Below are 18,810 nucleotides of genomic sequence, written 5' to 3' on the forward strand. Positions count from 1 at the left end.
ATGTGTCATGCACTGAAAATAAGAGATTTACAAGCCAGGAACGCCTCATGATGCAATATGCAAGAAAAGAAAGAAGATTTACTGCCATTTTATTTTGTATTTGAGTAAAGTGAATAAATAAATGGTCTGTGGAAAATGCATTTAATCCTGGGAACTGCGTGCACAGGAGTTTATTTTGTGTTTACTCCCCCCGGCTGGCTACTTATTTGTCATGGCTGGCTAGTATGAGCCTTAGTGGAAAGCCCTGGGAATGCGGAAATGTCAAGTTCGATTTTAGATTTACGAACCCGAAAAAAATGTCGAAAAACCGGCGTAAAAAAAAAAAAATTTCAACCGCACAAACGGCACTCACCTGGCCGGTGGACCGGAAACAGAACATTTTTTAATAATGGCCTAGTGTGATTTATTTATTGACGGTTCTCAATTTTTTAATTTGCCTCATGATTTTTAAACTTTGTAACTGAATGTTTGAAATAATAAATTAAGAAAAAAAAAGTATCACATTGTTTAACACACACACACACACACACACACACACACACACACACACACACACACACACACACACACAGAGCAGTCAGTCTGCCTACAGATGTCCAAAAGCTCACAGTGATTTTCTTACAGTTTTCTCACAAAGAAAATGTTCTTGCTCAAAACTGACATAAGCAATTCAGTTTGTACCCAGACTGCAGCTGTTACATCAAAACATAGAAGAGCGTTTACAACACACTGTTGAAACAATCGCTAAAAAAAGATATAAACACGTCATATCAAAAAATAAGAACGATTTTAGCCGTCAGTGATCATTTCCTCAGTAAGGATCGGTAGAGTAAAGAGACGATGATGAGGCTTGCGTTAAATGTCATGACTGGGTTTTACAGCAGGCTGATGTGGAAGAGACTGAAAATCAAACTGAGAACTCGTTCCTCATTGCAAATTAAGGATTCTTTACATCTCTGCAGGAAATTTTTTTTTTTTTTTTGTTAGTAGGTTGTAAAGGTAGAACATCTTTCAGTGGAAGGAGAACAAAATTTTTAAATATAATCCTGTATCAAATGGAAAATGATCAGATTTGAGAGATTTTTCTTGGACCTAGAAATGTTTACATATATATTATTTACCGGCTGGGAGGTCCGTATGGTGAAATACCGTGACCGAGGTCTTGAAAGTACTGAGCGAGGCCCTCTGGGCCGAGGTCAGTATTCAAGGCCGAGGTCACGGTATTTCACCATACGGACCGACCTTAAGCTGGTAAATAATATATATATATTTTTTCTTTACCAAATTCTAACAGAAAACGAGAGCGCCCGAAAGGGAAAACCGAGGTGAGCCGCCATTTTGAATCCTCATTCACGGCTATAATGCAAATGGCTTCCTCCTCGGTATATGAGTGCACTTCCATGGCAGGAAAACAACTACATTTTGCCGCCTATGTAGTCCCCTATTTATACAAAACTGAGTCATTCAGGATTCAGCCATGTTTTTGCTCGATGTTAGGAAGTTACAGGTTTTTAGCTTTCTCCTGAAATGTTTTCTTTTATTTTGTCTTCCTGAGGGTAGTAAAATTCGCTTTCGCTGTGAACACTGTCATTATCGCCATCCATGCTGTAAAATTAATGCTATTTTGAATCCTCATTCACGGCTGTAATGCAAATTGCTTCCTCCTCAGTATGCAAGTGCACTTCCATGGCAGGAAAGAAAACTACATTTTGCTGCCTATGTAGTCCCCTATTTATACAAAATTGAGTCATTCAGGATTCAGCCATGTTTTTGCTCGGCGTTAGCAACAGTTACAGGTTTTAGCTTTCTCCTGAAATGTTTTCTTTTATTTCTTCTTCCTCAGGGTAGTAAAACTCACTTTCGCTATGAACACTGTCGTTATCGCTATCCATGCTGTAAAATTAATGCTATTCTCCTGAGAAATGCTGGCAAAAATTTACAAGATTTTTGATAAAAATCTTATAAATAAATCTTATAAAAAAGATAAATGTTGACAAAAATTGCTACTATGTTTGTTGTTGTTGTGAATGAGCGAGTCGCCAGAGGTCCGTAACCGGGGTCTGTAACTGGGTCTGTACCATAGGATACGGACCCGCTCGCCAGCCAATCAGAGCGCAGGATTTGATGGAAACCAGACCGCGAAAAAAATAATTAACAGTTATTCCACAAAATCGATTTGTACATGCGCTGATAGCTGATAAGGCACGTAGTGGGCTTGTAGTACCCGAGTCCGACTCGTACCTTAATTTTAAGGACTTGTGACTTGACTCGGACTCGTGCATTAACTGGATTTGGACTTGTAAATTAGAGACTCAGATTTTTTCTTTATTTTTTGCAGAGGTGGACAGTAATGAATTACATTTACTTGAGTACTGTACTTAAGTGCACTTTTTGAGTATCTGTACTTTACTTGAGTATTATTTATCTATCTTTTTGGAAACTTATGACTTTAACTTCACTACATTTGAAAGACAGATATTGTACTTTTTACTCCACTACATTTCTATCAAGGTCGTTGTTACTCGTTACTATGAAGCAGCTTTGAAAGTGGATTCTTTTTTCTTTTCTTTTCTAAAACGTGATTGGTTTTTCGCTGGTGACACTGAGACAGCCGATCAGTAATCACTAGGGTCACGTCACATCTATAGACTATATAAAATCAAATTCAGTGATTTCTCAGCAGCATTATTTGACACGATCAGTTGATGGCAGAATGGAAGGAGGTGGTTCTTCTGAGGAATGCTCTGGGGAAAGGAATAAAGAGTTGTTTCGTTTTAAATGTTTGCTTTGTTTGCTTAAAACGAACCACATCATGGCCTCCAAAAACTCGCCGTCCAACCTGCAGAAGCATATGTAAATGCATGTAAACGTTGTATTCCAAGAGAAAGCTTGTAATGAAGTTGTCCGTGCTTTTAGAGCTAGTGATAATGTTGCAATAGCTATGCAGTCTGGGTAGTCAAATGACTTTCTATGGATTTGCCTGCCAAGTTGCCATCGCCTTGTCCACGGCTAACATTTACACATAGCTAGTTAACTTGGACACTGTTAGGCTACATCCACACGACAACGGCAACGAGATTTTATTAAAAAAAAATATCGCGTCCACATGGGCAACGGATCAGTAAAATATCAGGTACATATGGCAACGCAACGCTTGCTGAAAACGATGCAATACACATGCCACACCTCTACGTGCGCTGTAAGACGGTCCCATCGGAGACACCAGAACAATAGAAGAAGTAGGACGCATGCGCATAAACCCCTTCTTCTACCCGGCGTGAAGCACTCACAGGAACAAGCACACAACAACAAGAAGAAGATGGCTGTGACTACGCGAGGAAATCGTGCCTTCTGTGTGTACAAATTAGTTTTATTAGTGTGCATAGTTTTATATAACTTAATTTTCTTATTGTGTGTGAACGTTTTGAAAAGCATTTTTATATAATTTATATAACTTTTTATATTGTGTGTGAACATTTTGAAAAGCAGTCTTATCCAATAAAAAAAGAAATTCAAGAAATGGTTCAGTTACTTGTTTATTTAAAAGAAAAGCTGTATACAAAAGTGAATGCAATGCAGTGGTTCATACAAAACAGCGAGAGTGCTGCTTGTTCTAGTCATGTGGTTGTGACGTCATCGTAAACAAATCCGTTCTACTCATCCAGACGACTTCGCAATGGCGCCGTTGCCAGATTTTTCCACTCTGGAACCCGTTCTCAAAAAATATCGTTTTGGGGCACCCAAAACGCCGGTGCCGTGTGGACGCCAGGCCGAAACGATAAACAATTTTATCAGATTCACCTGAATCCGTTGCCGTGTGGACAGCCTCTTAGTTAGCATGTAAAAACGGAGTTATGCAAATATGAATAACGTTAACTTATCTGAAGCCCTTTCAGAAATGTTTTAGCATAATCTTGCCAAATAAACAGAATGTAGAAATCTTTCTTTTCTAGTAATGTTAGCTACCCAATATGATTTCGAGTTTGAAAAGATTTTGCTCGCATGTCACGTGGAGCTTCACTGACTAGCTAGCTTAACATTAAACCACCATGCTGTCATAGCATGCGTTCATTTTGTGAATTCACATTTCTGTCTTTGGTAACATTGACATTGTAGCTTTTGTGAAATTGTATAATTACTATAGCTACTACGTATTTTTTACCAGTAGCCAAAAAGAAAAACTAGCTAGCATCTTATTAATGATTCTGCTTGGATGTAAGTTGTGTTTCATTTTGTAACGTTCTACCAGGCGTTTATTCTACAGGTTCTATAAGTTAGCCAGTGAATCCAGTTGGTTGCTTCAGAGGTTTTGTAAGTGTTGTGCCAATAATACAACAATGCACTGACAGAAAATGTACTTTTAATACTTAAGTATTTTTAAAAGCAAGTACTTCTGTACTTTAACTTCAGTAAAAATTTGACTGTACAACTTTCATTTGTATCGGAGTAACATTTCACCAGTGGGATCTGTACTTTGACTTAAGTAATGAACTTGGGTGTCCAGCTGTCCAGCTCTGATTTTTTTGTAACATGACATAATAATTTGGCATAAGGTATTTATATCTACATTAATTTTTATACTAATTTTGTGCAAGAGAATGTACATTCACTTGTTCATACATTGTGTTCAGGAACAAACTAACGTTAATGGCGCTAAAATGCCTGGAGAGAAGCCCCGAGGATTGTCCGCTTTGCTTATACAGACTTCTCGTGCAGTGGGAAAAAATGCTCTGCTATGTGTTCCATATGTAGAAGAACTATCGAGGAGACGACGGGGACAACTTCAATCGTCATTGGGTAAGACTCCACCCAGAGAAGGAAGTGACACGCTGTGTTCATTGCTCTGTTGATAGCGGGGCTTGCTTACTGACCGATGAACTAGCGGGTGTTAACCCTCTCTCATGTTATTTGCCCTGTTGATAGTGGGCGGGGCTTGCTGAGTGATGCACAAGCTTTTTATCTGTAGCCTATTAACTAAAATGGGTCCGTCAGTGGAACAGTAATGTTCCTCCAACACAGTAGCAGAGACGGTTTCACATAAAGGCAGCAACAGCCATCATCAAATGGCGCGGTTGGAGTCTTGTTCTCGGACTTGACTTGAAATTTTCTTTAATGACTTGGACTTGAACACTGAGGACTCGAAACTGGACTCGGGCTTGAGGTTTAGTGACTCAAGTACAACGCTGGCGTGTAGCACCGAGTCGACTATAAGTCATGTACGGTGAGATTGAGTGGAATAACTGTTTCATTCTATCCACATTCACTGGATTTTGAGAAACAGAGCATTTCTATTTTTATTTTTTGCAAATTCGCTAAATAAAAACTTTATACAAAACGTCCGACTAAATCATTAGTGGACACGTGACAAATTGCATACATGCGTAGTGAAATATTCAAATTTGACAAGATTTACATCAATAGTCGATCAATGAAAACACATTTTGTTGAAAACAAATTAAGCTTCAAACTTTTCAAGTCGAGTTTTTATTTTGTCCTCAGTTGGTTCAACAACACACTCTGCCGTTTTGTTTTTCTCCACACATGGTATATGAGCTGATATCCTAGTAGTAGAGTAGCCAATCAGAGCATGTGATTGCTCATATCCAGTGAATGTGGACAGAATAAAAAGTGATATGATTGAGAGGTTTTTTTTTACATATAGAATTGATTTGATAATATTTATACATTATTATATTGGTAATGTATTTTATAAAACTGTCATGTGAAAGCTGTGTTTTTTTTCTGTAAGTCATGTTTTTAACTAGTGGGTGGCACGGTGGTGTAGTGGTTAGCGCTGTCGCCTCACAGCAAGAAGGTTCTGGGTTCGAGCCCCGTGGCCAGCGAGGGCCTTTCTGTGCGGAGTTTGCATGTTCTCCCCGTGTCTGCGTGGGTTTCCTCCGGGTGCTCCGGTTTCCCCCACAGTCCAAAGGCATGCAGGTTAGGCTAACTGGTGACTCTAAATTGACCGTAGGTGTGAATGTGAGTGTGAATGGTTGTCTGTGTCTATCAGTGCGTTTACATGCACATAGAGAAAATCGAATTTATGCCGTAGCTCGACTGAAATCAAAGTTCTAAATGCCATGGAAACACCTTAGCTCGGCTGAAATCGAACCGAACCGATTTCTCGTAATCGAGCTACGCGACCTAGATTATGCGATTGTAGCCGAGCTACTTAGTGCATGTAAACCCTATCGAGCTACGTAGTCGAGCTACTTACTTCAGCACTGCCCCTTCCGGAAGTGACGAGTGACGAGACCACAAGCGGAAAACACAACAGCCTCGGTCGGCATGACAACAGTAGTAGAAACGTGCACTTCTGGAGCAATGAGGAGATAGAGTTCATGCTCATTCAGCTTAAGGAGTTGAATATATATATAATATATCTTGATGTTGCTGTCCTCGTCGTCGTTCGTCTTGTGAACACGGAACTGATAACTTTGTTTATACTCTTGAATAGCTCTTCTTCATGACGACAACCGGAAGTGTACCAACACGATGGGGCGTGTAGTGCCACCTGTGGCTCGGGTGCACAATGTACCTCACACAATAGCTCGATTTCCTTGTGTGCATGTAGGATTGGATTTCTCTGGCACCCCTGCTGGGACCCTTAGCTCGATTACCGACAGTAGCTCGATTTGGATGTGCATGTAAATGAACTGTATGTGTCAGCCCTGTGATGACCTGGCGACTTGTCCAGGGTGTACCCCGCCTTTCGCCCGTAGTCAGCTGGGATAGGCTCCAGCTTGCCTGCGACCCTGTAGAACAGGATAAAGCGGCTAGAGATAATGAGATGAGATGTTTTTAACTATGTATGTTTTCTTGCATTAGTTTAAGCACTTCAGTTTAAGAAAAAAAACCCTAATGCTTGATAGTTTTTAAAGGAAAAAAAATCAAAGTGTGTGGATGGATATGGGAAAAGAGAAAGCGCTGCCGTGCCACATCGCTAGTATGGAGTATTTTGTAGATAAATCGCAAAATTTGATCACAAACAGTATATGAATTTCTAACGAGACTGGAGCGGCCATTTTCTGTCACTGACTGGCAACGAAACATAGACGTCAACGTAAAGGAAATAATTTTCCCCCCGCCTTTGCTAATACGTACTATCAGCGCCTCCTGTGTTAGGTTCAGCTAATGGTTCTTTCTCCCAACAGTTTATACAGCTGAGAAGCCAGAATTTGGAAAACAGACATAATGAGACAAAGGAACTGAAGTTATTAAAATTTGGTCAGGTGACTCAAAACACAGCAGATTCAGGACGCAAGACTTCTCAGTTATGAGTTATCAGACTACAGGAACTAGATTCATTGATGAAATGTCGTGCTTGGAGGCAGGCAAACATGAGCAGGCTGAAATAAAGATGCGAGGCAGATCCACTGCACGTTACAGCAGGAGCAGGGAGCTTTATACGGTCTGTTTGAATATACCATCAGTGCAGGTCTTTAAAACAATCAGTGCTGCTTTAACAGCCAGTTCCACATGGAGAGTTGGAGTCGTACACTGATTCTAATCGGGACACGCTTTTCCCTGCAGCCTTCAAACTCAGTGTGAAGGGCAAGAAAAAAGAGAGAAGAAAAGAAGAAAGCACGGGGTTTATTTGGATCACTTTTCATGCAGGGTGAAAAGGGCTTCAGCAATCCCCAAATCAATCCCGACCTGCTGCAAAGTGAACTGAGAGGTGAGAGGTGCTGAGAGCTCACTGCTACATCACAGTGTGTCGTATGTGTATATGTATGTTAGTGTGGTGTGTGTGTGTGTGTGTGTGTGTGTATATTTGTGTCGTGTGTGTATGTGTGTGTTATGTGTGTGTGCATATGTATGTTAGTGTGGTGTGTGTGTGTATATATTTGTGTCGTGTGTGTGTGTATGTGTGTGTTATGTGTATATGTATGTTTGTGTGGTGTGTGTGTGTATATTTGTGTTGTGTGTGTGTGTGTGTATGTGTGTGTTATGTGTATATGTATGTCGTGTGTATGCGTGTCGTATGTGTATATGTATGTTTGTGTGGTGCGTGTATATTTGTGTCGTGTGTGTGTGTGTGTGTGTGTGTGTGTGTGTGTATGTATGTATGTATGTTTGTGTGGTGTGTGTTACGTGTATATGTATGTCGTGTGTGTGTGTGTGTATGTATGTATATTTGTGTTGTGTGTATGTGTGTGTTATATGTATATGTATGTCGTGTGTGTATATGTATGTCGTGTGTGTGTGTTATGTGTATATGTATGTCGTGTGTGTGTGTGTTATGTGTATATGTATGTCGTGTAGTGTGTGTATATTTGTGTCGTGTGTGTGTATGTATATGTATGTCGTGTGTGTGTGTGTTTGTGTATATGTACGTTGTTTGTGTGTGTGTTTGTGTGGTGTGTGTGTTGTGTGTATATGTGTGTGTTATGTGTATATGTATGTTTGTGTGGTGTGTGTGTGGACGTGTGGTACTTGTATATATGTGTGTATGCTTGTGTGGTGTGTGTGTGTGTGTGTATGTGCACGTGTGGTATGTGTATATGCGTGTATGTTTGTGTGGTGTGTGTGTGTGTGTGTGTGTGTGATGCTCTCCTTTCTACAGCACAAACACAGGAATAAACAGCGTACGGAGGTGGGCTGTAACTCTCACGTGCAGTTTTACTGCGCAGGGCAACTGGTCACTCTTCAGTGTGTATAAATGAGTGGGCGTGAGCTAAATCACGCTGAAGAACAATGTTCGAGTCTCTCCAATTTTCCGCAATTCCTCCAACTTGCCTTATTTATTAGCCTCCTGCTCAAAGGGCTCATAAATCAGTTTAATGGACGACACTTTCTGGATTGAGATCACTGCCAATCTCCTGAGTCACTCAAGGCCTGTTTTATTTCCAGCATGCAGCTCCAAAAAACAAAAACCCAAACACTTCGGCTCAGACGCTGAAATCAAAATAAAACCATAAATAATTTCCAGCTTCTTATCTGTGATACAGTGTAGATTATCTCCGGTGTGCTCCGAGGCAGATCCGAGAGAGAGAGAGAGAGAGAGAGAGAGAGAGAGCAGCATGTGAAGGATGGAGGGAGGGAATGAAACACCTTTGAATAAATAATAAACCACTCGTTTAACTGTTGCTCCCTCTGAGGGTTTTTGGGGTAAATCCCTCACACTTCTTCAGCACTCTCCAGCACTGCTCTCATGATTCTGCTGCTTCTCACTCGCCGTGTTTTCCAAATCAAGACTCGAGAACTCGGAGCATTTTGCTTAATTAGAAGCGCAGGTAATGGACAGAGGTTGTTTTGCGGCCGAGGCGGATAAAAGTGAAGGCTGTGGATTTCAGCTTGGCTCTTTGAGCTTAGCGTACAGAGGTGTGTTAGAGTGTGTAAGCTAAGTGCTAGCACCCAGCAGATGGCCCTCCTACGCACGTGGCAACCGTCACAGGTGCATCCTGGGCCTCCGCTGCCTTCCCGCGTACCATATAATATCACAGCCACAAAGGAGTTTACAAAACACTCCGCTAACTGCCAATTACAGCGAGCAAGCCACCGCCTGCACGGGCGCCTCTCTGCAACTCTCTAAAGGTGCCGTTCCCACGAGTGTGTCATGAATGTTGAATTACTGCGAGTGCGTGTAAAAGAGACCAAGACAGGGAGAGAGAGAGACGTGCAGAATGCTAAGTGTGTGAAAGAGGATGTAGACCCACTTTTCTGTCTTTTATTCCTGCTAGTTAGCTGACGGGAGGTATTTCATATAATGTCCATGAAAAAAAAAAGTATATTACTTTATAGGTCTGTAGTGTCTAAAAAGCTCGTCTTACACTCACGTTCACGTCTCTGTTCACAGACGGAATATCTGTTAGCCACCACTAAATGCCAACAGGTTAATTAAGTCTCAGACAATGAGCAAAACGCAGCAGTGTGGAGAATGAAGCATGATTCAGAGACGAGACAGAGACACTCAAAAACATCTTCAGCTGCATTCACACTTTTATTTTATTTTCAGTGGAAGAACTGAAAAAAGCTTTTAAAACGCTTTTACCTGGTGCTCGTATTAGCTAGCTAACTAGCCTAGCTTTATTTTTGATTTTATATATATATATATATATATATATATATATATATATATATATATATATATATATATATATATAATCAGTGACCTCATTGGTCAGGAGAAAAACATTTCTGAACAATTGAATTTTGGAAGTTCCGTTATTAAAAAAAAAGCACAGTGGTGGCAGCATTCCTTAAAAGAATGCCTTTCTGTAGGATTGCATATAAAATGAGTGCTTGTGGTTGAGAGAAAAGTGTGAAAGCAGCTTTAAACTCTTTTTTCGCTCCAAGTGAATCCGATTATTTCTTGAGATTAGCAGTCAGTGACATATAAAAAAAAAAAGACTTTTACTCAGACTTTCTTTTCTATGAAACGTACGGTACACAATAAAACTATGCCTGATTATTGCGAGTAAAACATACTTGAACTTGTTTTGTGGGTTTCCTTTAATTTTAACTGTAACAATAAAGAGATAAAAATCATGAGATAATTCTTTTCAAAAATCTGTAATCATTGATAAACTCCTGTTATGTAAAAAGAATAAAACCCTTTACTTGGGGGGATGCTGTTCTCGGAAAATAATTAACTTCAAAAGTGGTGAATCTGTGAACCATCTTGTCGTTGATTATTTTCCGATAAATCCTTTCAGATTTTTCAAGTGTCAGTCATAAAAAGAATTTTCCCCGACACCCAGTTATTTTCGTTTAGTGGACTAAAAGCTACTGAATTCGAATCACAGACTTCCAATTGTATTTATTTTTTAAAATAGAACAATTAATGAATTTATCTCCACGTGGCCCTCAATTCTCTGCTATTTTTTCCTGCTTCACCAAGATACTACGTCATGCATCACGTGGTGTTTCCCCATTCGCACAAGGCATCGTGGGATACAAATTTGAAACAGGAGAGAAAAATGGAGGACGTGAGTGTGTGAATGAAGCGCGAAAGACCGACTACAGTAACGGAAAGCGAGAAGAAAAGACGTTATGTTATACACGAAGGAAAGGAAATGCAGGACCAAACTAATAAATATTGGTGGTCAGCGAGCACCTCGGTGTGATCAGCTGTTCATTTAGTGAAAGAATGATGGAACTGTCAGTGCACGGTCAAGGTAAACCTGTAGATGGCAGTAATGCAACACTGTGGATGCCAGCTGCTGTAAAACCCAAAAGAAGAAGAAGAAGAAAACCTGCGCATGCGCACACGGACTTCGTCCGTCTGCTTGACTGCACAAAGCGAGCGATTTCATGCACGTTATTTGCTCGGGAGTCCCCTCAAATTAAATAACTTCCCAGCCACAGAATGGCCTGGGGTTTTTTTTGGTTTGTTTTTTTGTTTTGTGAGATATTACAGAAATAAAAAAAATTTAACCACAATGACCAAATTTCAGAGGGAACTAAATTTCACCGATTTTATGAAATCGAAACGCCGTCTAGCTTTAAAGCAGCGTGTAAAAAAAGGAAGCACTGTGACAGTGACTGACATTTTTCATCATTTCTTTCCGCTTTTCTGTGTGTACTGTCAACGAAAAAGTTGAGATGAGGATCTACAGAGGTGCAACAACATCCCTCCTATAAAAGCTCCAGTGTCCCAGATAAAAGCCGGCCCAGGAGGAGACGTCTTCTTCAGACCAGGACAACATTTCTGCGCTCATCAGTCAACTCAGCCTCATTTCCCTTCAGAACAAAGTTCTCTGCTTCCTGCATTTCCACTTCACAGTCCTGAACACCCTCATCATCTGTTCAAATGACAATTACACACTGATGAGTTACCCACAATCCCCCTCTGCGTGAACAGACAGGAGAGATTCCACTGGACTGCAGAAGCAGAATGAGGGACGAATGGGAGAATCCCAACAACCGCATGGGAACAGCAGGTGGGAAAAGGGATTCGGATCCGGAGGAGTTTCTTTTAAAACCGCAACAAACACGAAACACACACACACTGTACTAATTCCTCTTTCCTCTCATATATGTGTGTGTGTGTGTGTGTGTGTGTGTGTTGTCAAAAGAGCATGCAAATAAACTGAGATTCTGTGTTTTAGATTAAAGGAAGAAAATCAGAACGACATTCTACAATTAAGCAAAACCAGTGAGGGAGGAGAGAGAGAGAGAAACAGACAGCGATAGATAGATAGATAGATAGATAGATAGATAGATAGATAGATAGATAGATAGATAGATAGATAGATAGAGAAACAGAGATGGAGAGAGAGAAATAGATAGATAGATAGATAGATAGATAGATAGATAGATAGATAGATAGATAGATAGATAGAGAAACAGAGAAACAGAGATGGAGATAGAGAAATAGACAGATAGATAGATAGATAGATAGATAGATAGATAGATAGATAGATAGATAGATAGAGAGAAACAGACAGCGATAGATAGATAGATAGATAGATAGATAGATAGATAGATAGATAGATAGATAGATAGATAGAGAAACAGAGAAACAGAGATGGAGATAGAGAAACAGACAGCGATAGATAGATAGATAGATAGATAGATAGATAGATAGATAGATAGATAGATAGATAGATAGAGAAACAGAGATGGAGATAGAGAAACAGACAGCGATAGATAGATAGATAGATAGATAGATAGATAGATAGATAGATAGATAGATAGATAGATAGAGAAACAGACAGCGATAGATAGATAGATAGATAGATAGATAGATAGATAGATAGATAGATAGATAGATAGATAGATAGATAGAGAAACAGAGATGGAGATAGAGAAACAGACAGCGATAGATAGATAGATAGATAGATAGATAGATAGATAGATAGATAGATAGATAGATAGAAATGGACATAGATAGATAGATAGATAGATAGATAGATAGATAGATAGATAGATAGATAGATAGATAGAAACGGACATAGATAGATAGATAGATAGATAGATAGATAGATAGATAGATAGATAGATAGATAGATAGAGATAAACAGACAGCGATAGATAGATAGATAGATAGATAGATAGATAGATAGATAGATAGATAGATAGATAGATAGAAATGGACATAGATAGATAGATAGATAGATAGATAGATAGATAGATAGATAGATAGATAGATAGATAGATACGGACATAGATAGATAGATAGATAGATAGATAGATAGATAGATAGATAGATAGATAGATAGAGATAAACAGACAGCGATAGATAGATAGATAGATAGATAGATAGATAGATAGATAGATAGATAGATAGATAGATAGATAGATAGGCAAAAACACAGACCTGAGAAATGGAGGAAAGGAGAGACAGAGAGTAAGACAGAGCGAGAGAGCGACAGGATTAGTAGATGTTCAGTACCTGGTAGGAGGACTCCTTTATTTTTTCTGTAGAAGTGATTCCCCGGCCAAATTGGAGGACTGGACAGGCTGAAGAGAGAAAAACAGAACAGATAAGAAAGATATCATTTTGTGTGTGTGTGTGTGTACACACTCCTGCTGTATGTGCAGTGGCTGTATGTCTAGAAGAACGCAGCTTGTGATTTAGTAGCACATCATTAACATCATTAAGAAAGCCACACTTCAGCCTGGAAAGCGATACGCAGTGTTTAGACATCATCACAGCACAAGCTAGTCATTATATTATATTTCCAAAATGGACCCTTAGCGGTGTTAATCATTGCTTTTAGTGGCTGAAATGACAAGCCTGCCAATGTGCTGGGCTTCAGGAGTGTGTAAAGCTGCTGCACAGTGAGATGTTCTTCACGCTGAATTACACCCTGCACTGGTCACCCTGCGATACAGGAACCAACTCCACGCCCAGGACCACTGACTCCGACCCTCTTCACACCGCTCGCTGCAAAATAACACGACGCCGAACCGAGGAAGACGCCGAGCGCCTTCGCCGTGTGGATTTGAAATCAGTCTTAGTTTTGAGTTTGAAGTTTTGATGAGAGAAACTGAATGATAAAAAGCATTGATTTTTCTTCCCTCAGACAGAAACGAGGTCAGCAGGATTAATGTCTTTGTGAAAGCTACTTTTTTTGCAGTCAGGAAGATTTTGAACTGTCGCTATGATTAGGTTTCATAAACATTGCAGGCAAAAGTGGTCTGATTTTTTTCCCTTTCACATCTGACATACAGTGGTGCTTGAAAGTTTGTGAACCCTTTAGAATTTTCTATATTTCTGCATAAATATGCCATAAAACATCATCAGATTTTCACACAAGTCCTAAAAGTAGATGAAGAGAACCCAGTTTAAACAAATGAGACAAAAATATTATACTTGGTCATTTATTTACTGAGGAAAATGATCCAATATTACATTTCTGTGAGTGGCAAAAGTATGTGAACCTCTAGGATTAGCAGTTAATTTGAAGGTGAAATTAGAGTCAGGTGTTTTCAATCAATGGGATGACAATCAGGTGTGAGTGGGCAGCCTGTTTTATTTAAAGAACAGGGATCTATCAAAGTCTGATCTTCACAACACATGTTTGTGGAAGTGTATCACGGCACGAACAAAGGAGATTTCTGAGGACCTCAGAAAAAGCGTTGTTGATGCTCATTAGGCTGGAAAAGGTTACAAAACCATCTCTAAAGAGTTTGGACTCCACCAATCCACAGTCAGACAGATTGTGTACAAATGGAGGAAATGGACCATTGTTACCCTCCCCAGGAGAGGTCGACCAACAAAGATCACTCCAAGAGCAAGGCGTGTAATAGTCGGCGAGGTCACAAAGGACCCCATGGTAACTTCTAAGCAACTGAAGGCCTCTCTCACATTGGCTAATGTTAATGTTCATGAGTCCACCATCAGGAGAACACTGAACAACAATGGTGTGCATGGCAGGGTTGCAAGGAGAAAGCCACTGCTCTCCAAAAAGAACATTGCTGCTCGTCTGCAGTTTGCTAAAGATCATGTGGACAAGCCAGAAGGCTATTGGAAAAATGTTTTGTGGACGGATGAGACCAAAATAGAACTTTTTGGTTTAAATGATAAGCGTTATGTTTGGAGAAAGGAAAGCACTGCATTCCAGCATAAGAACCTTATCCCATCTGTGAAACATGGTGGTGGTAGTGTCATGGTTTGGGCCTGTTTTGCTGCATCTGGGCCAGGACAGTTTGCCATCATTGATGGAACAATGAATTCTGAATTATACCAGCGAATTCTAAAGGAAAATGTCAGGACATCTGTCCATGAACTGAATGTCAAGAGAAGGTGGGTCATGCAGCAAGACAACGACCCTAAGCACACAAGTCGTTCTACCAAAGAATGGTTAAAGAAGAATAAAGTTAATGTTTTGGAATGGCCAAGTCAAAGTCCTGACCTTAATCCAATCGAAATGTTGTGGAAGGACCTGAAGCGAATAGTTCATATGAGGAAGCCCACCAACATCCCAGAGTTGAAGCTGTTCTGTACGGAGGAATGGGCTAAAATTCCTCCAAGCCGGTGTGCAGGACTGATCAACAGTTACTGGAAACGTTTAGTTGCAGTTATTGCTGCACAAGAGAGTCACACCAGATACTGAAAGCAAAGGTTCACATACTTTTGCCACTCACAGATATGTAATATGGGATCATTTTCCTCAATAAATAAATGACCAAGTATAATATTTTTGTCTCATCTGTTTAACTGGGTTCTCTTTATCTAATTTTAGGACTTGTGTGAAAATCTGATGTTGTTTTAGGTCATATTTATGCAGAAATATACAAAATTCTAAAGGGTTCACAAACTTTCAAGCACCACTGTATGCCATATGGCCAAAAGTATGTGGACACCTGACCATCACACCCATATGTGGTTCTTGCCCAAAGTTTGGATCACACAATTGTGTAGAATGTCTCTGTATGCTGTAGCACTATAATTTCCCTTCTCTGGAACAAAGAGGCTCTAAACCTGTTCCAGCACGACAATGCTGCTGTGCACAAAGTGAGTGTTAAGTTTGAAGTGGACGAACTCAAGTGTCCTGCACAGAGCCGTGACCTCAACCCCACTGAACACCCACTGCACCCCAGGCCTCCTCACCAACATCAGAGCCTGACCTCACTCATGCCCTTGTGGCTGAATGAACTCAAATCCCCAGAGCCACACCCCAAAATCTAGTGGAAAGTCTTCCCAGAAGAGTGGGGCTTACAATACGATCTGGAGATACTCAACAAGCACAACAGGTGTCTACAAACTTTTGCTCATATCATGTAGTCTTGTTATAAAATCAAGATTATACAAATGAATATTCTGAAGTTTCTCGAGACCTGAGATTCTAAATAAGGCCATAAAACACTAATCACAATGTAAAAGTGGGATATTTGTTCTTCTTCTGAGCGTTACTTCTTCCAAGGATATTTCTCCGTTATTTTCTACAAATCAAAACCCATAATCAAATATCATTTGAAATATTTGAGTCACTGAAACGTCTCTGACAGGAAACCACATGAAGAGTCATTCTCCTTCTTGGGCGTTGAATCTCACAAGATGGTGGTCATGACCATTGCCATGGAAACAAACTCCTCCTCCTCCTCCTTCTGCCTACGTTTATATGGGAACCTTGAACGGTCGTATTATTTTCACGCAACTTGACAAAGAGTTTCAACATCAATATTTTACAGATTGCACAGCAAATAAGAACAATGATTACTAAAAAAAAAAAATTCGAAAATAAGAAAGTGAAGAAAAAAGTGACATAAATCATGTGAAACAGGAAGCCATTGGTGTAAGGTCATTTCCTTTCAGCTGCTCTGATTTCTCTGACCCACAAAACAGAATCACATGAAATGGTGACGGTTTGGAGAACATTAAAAGAGTGCAAAAGTTTGCACACCCTTTGAAGGGGAAAAATAGAGATTTTTTTAAGCAAACAGACATGGAGTGGGTTTAACACATTTCCTTCATTATTAAGTTTAAAAAATGGCAATACTGATGATGAAAATAAAATAAAAAAATAAAAACAATCAATTCCAAATCTTTATGAATACGCTTTCAAATTATTTAAATTTAACAATTTTAAATTATTTAAAAAAATTATCTTGATTTTGCCTGAAATCTTTTGAAATGTTACCTTCTTGCAGGACTTACACACGTTTCACTTATCAACTGTTTGATTTTGAATTGTTTTTGTGTATTATCTGTAAAACAGAGAGGGGATGCAAACTATTGTGCAATTGCGTAGAGCAAGATCAAAGTATTTACGATATTTGAGCTCATTCCCCTCAAATGAACACAGCTGTAAATCTGATTTATTTATGCATTTATGCGTTAAATATATTTATTACACGGCTCATTTGAATACTGGATTCTGACTGGTCAACTGCACCATTGTACAGTCTGTTATTTCTATATAACATGCTGTTGCTATGGACCACGTCCACGTCATGACCCCGTTCATAAATCAAACCTAGAGTGTGTAGGGTCACGACCCATAGTTTGGGAACTCTGCAAGTAAAATGATCGTAGATAAGATATTTCATCATCACCAGCCAATCAGAAGCACGGTCTTAGATGAACAGGAAGTATGATCGAGATTCATTCTCAGTGTAATATTTACTTCACATAAGATCTGTCCCTCGAGTTTGTTACTTTAACAAATAGCAACAAAAGGGGTGCAAAATGAGGCAGCTGTGAACGTCATCCACATCTGAATAACAACACAGCAAAGTACAGTATATCACGTTAACGGAGAAACGTCTTACACAATTTTAGGATGTACCATGCCAATAAAATCATTTTTAAATCAATATTTTGTATCAGATTGTTGACTTATTTAGTAAGTAGCCGTGTAATAAGCAGAATAATGTCCAGTGAGCCGGTCATTATTGCGAAATAAACCAGGCTGATTCAAGACCTACATCACCCTGTCAGGGTTTATTTGACAATAATAACCTGCTCGCTGTATTATCCATTACATAACTCCTCTCTAACACGCAAAGTCAAGTTTAGAAAGTGTGTTAAACAAAGCAGTAACAAAAAAAAAAAACCTTTGAGGAGGAGGAGAAAAATAAGGATTTTTTTTTTTGTATGAAGGAAAATATTTCAGCTAAGATGTGAAAGTGATAATAAACTGTTCCTGTTTATCTCTCCAGCTTTCACTGCTGACTCTGAACACAGCAGCATGTGAACTGAACCTGATTCCATGATGTGGCTCAGCAATGTTGGTAGAAATGACATAAATAACAACACTAACTTGTAAATAAAACTCGTAACTTGGAATTTCTGATCTCCAACTAGGAAAAACACCTCTGTAAGTTGGAAAGTTGGGATGGTCTGATCAACCATGAGTTCAGCAAGTGACGTCAAATTCAAATGGCCGCTCACAGCAACAACAGTAAACAAAGTAGAACTTGTTTGTTATCCCCTGCCCAAACAGAGTTTGGCGGGGGATATAGAAACGGGTTCCGTCCATCCGTCCGGTCACGTTTTCATTTCTGGGCCATATCTTTAAAACTACTGAAGATATCTTCATGAAACTTTGTATACATATCAATCAACATGTGTACTGCTGCCTTTTGCTATTTTGGATTTTGGAAAGAAAGTATTTTTCAGGGGCGGCACGGTGGTGTAGTGGTTAGTACTGTCGCCTCACAGCAAGAAGGTCCTGGGTTCGAGCCCCGGGGCCGGCGAGGGCCTTTCTGTGTGGAGTTTGCATGTTCTCCCCGTGTCCGCGTGGGTTTCCTCCGGGTGCTCCGGTTTCCCCCACAGTCCAAAGACATGCAGGTTAGGTTAACTGGTGACTCTAAATTGAGCGTAGGTGTGAATGTGAGTGTGAATGGTTGTCTGTGTCTATGTGTCAGCCCTGTGATGACCTGGCGACTTGTCCAGGGTGTACCCTGCCTTTCGCC

At 39.8% G+C, this 18,810-nt stretch overlaps 1 protein-coding gene across 2 annotated transcripts in view; it reads right to left on the reverse strand.

The window, feature by feature from the left end:
* foxn3 (forkhead box N3) overlaps positions 1 to 18,810 on the reverse strand; it is a 201,506-nt gene that overhangs the window by 58,065 nt on the left and 124,631 nt on the right. For both annotated transcript variants that reach the window (XM_060933731.1, XM_060933730.1), the window contains exon 4: positions 13,340 to 13,407. In XM_060933731.1, the coding sequence (XP_060789714.1) occupies positions 13,340 to 13,407 (68 nt within the window). The remainder of the gene's footprint in view (positions 1 to 13,339; positions 13,408 to 18,810) is intronic.

The sequence above is a fragment of the Neoarius graeffei genome, chromosome 11, assembly GCF_027579695.1.
Source record: "Neoarius graeffei isolate fNeoGra1 chromosome 11, fNeoGra1.pri, whole genome shotgun sequence".
Taxonomy (NCBI): domain Eukaryota; kingdom Metazoa; phylum Chordata; class Actinopteri; order Siluriformes; family Ariidae; genus Neoarius; species Neoarius graeffei.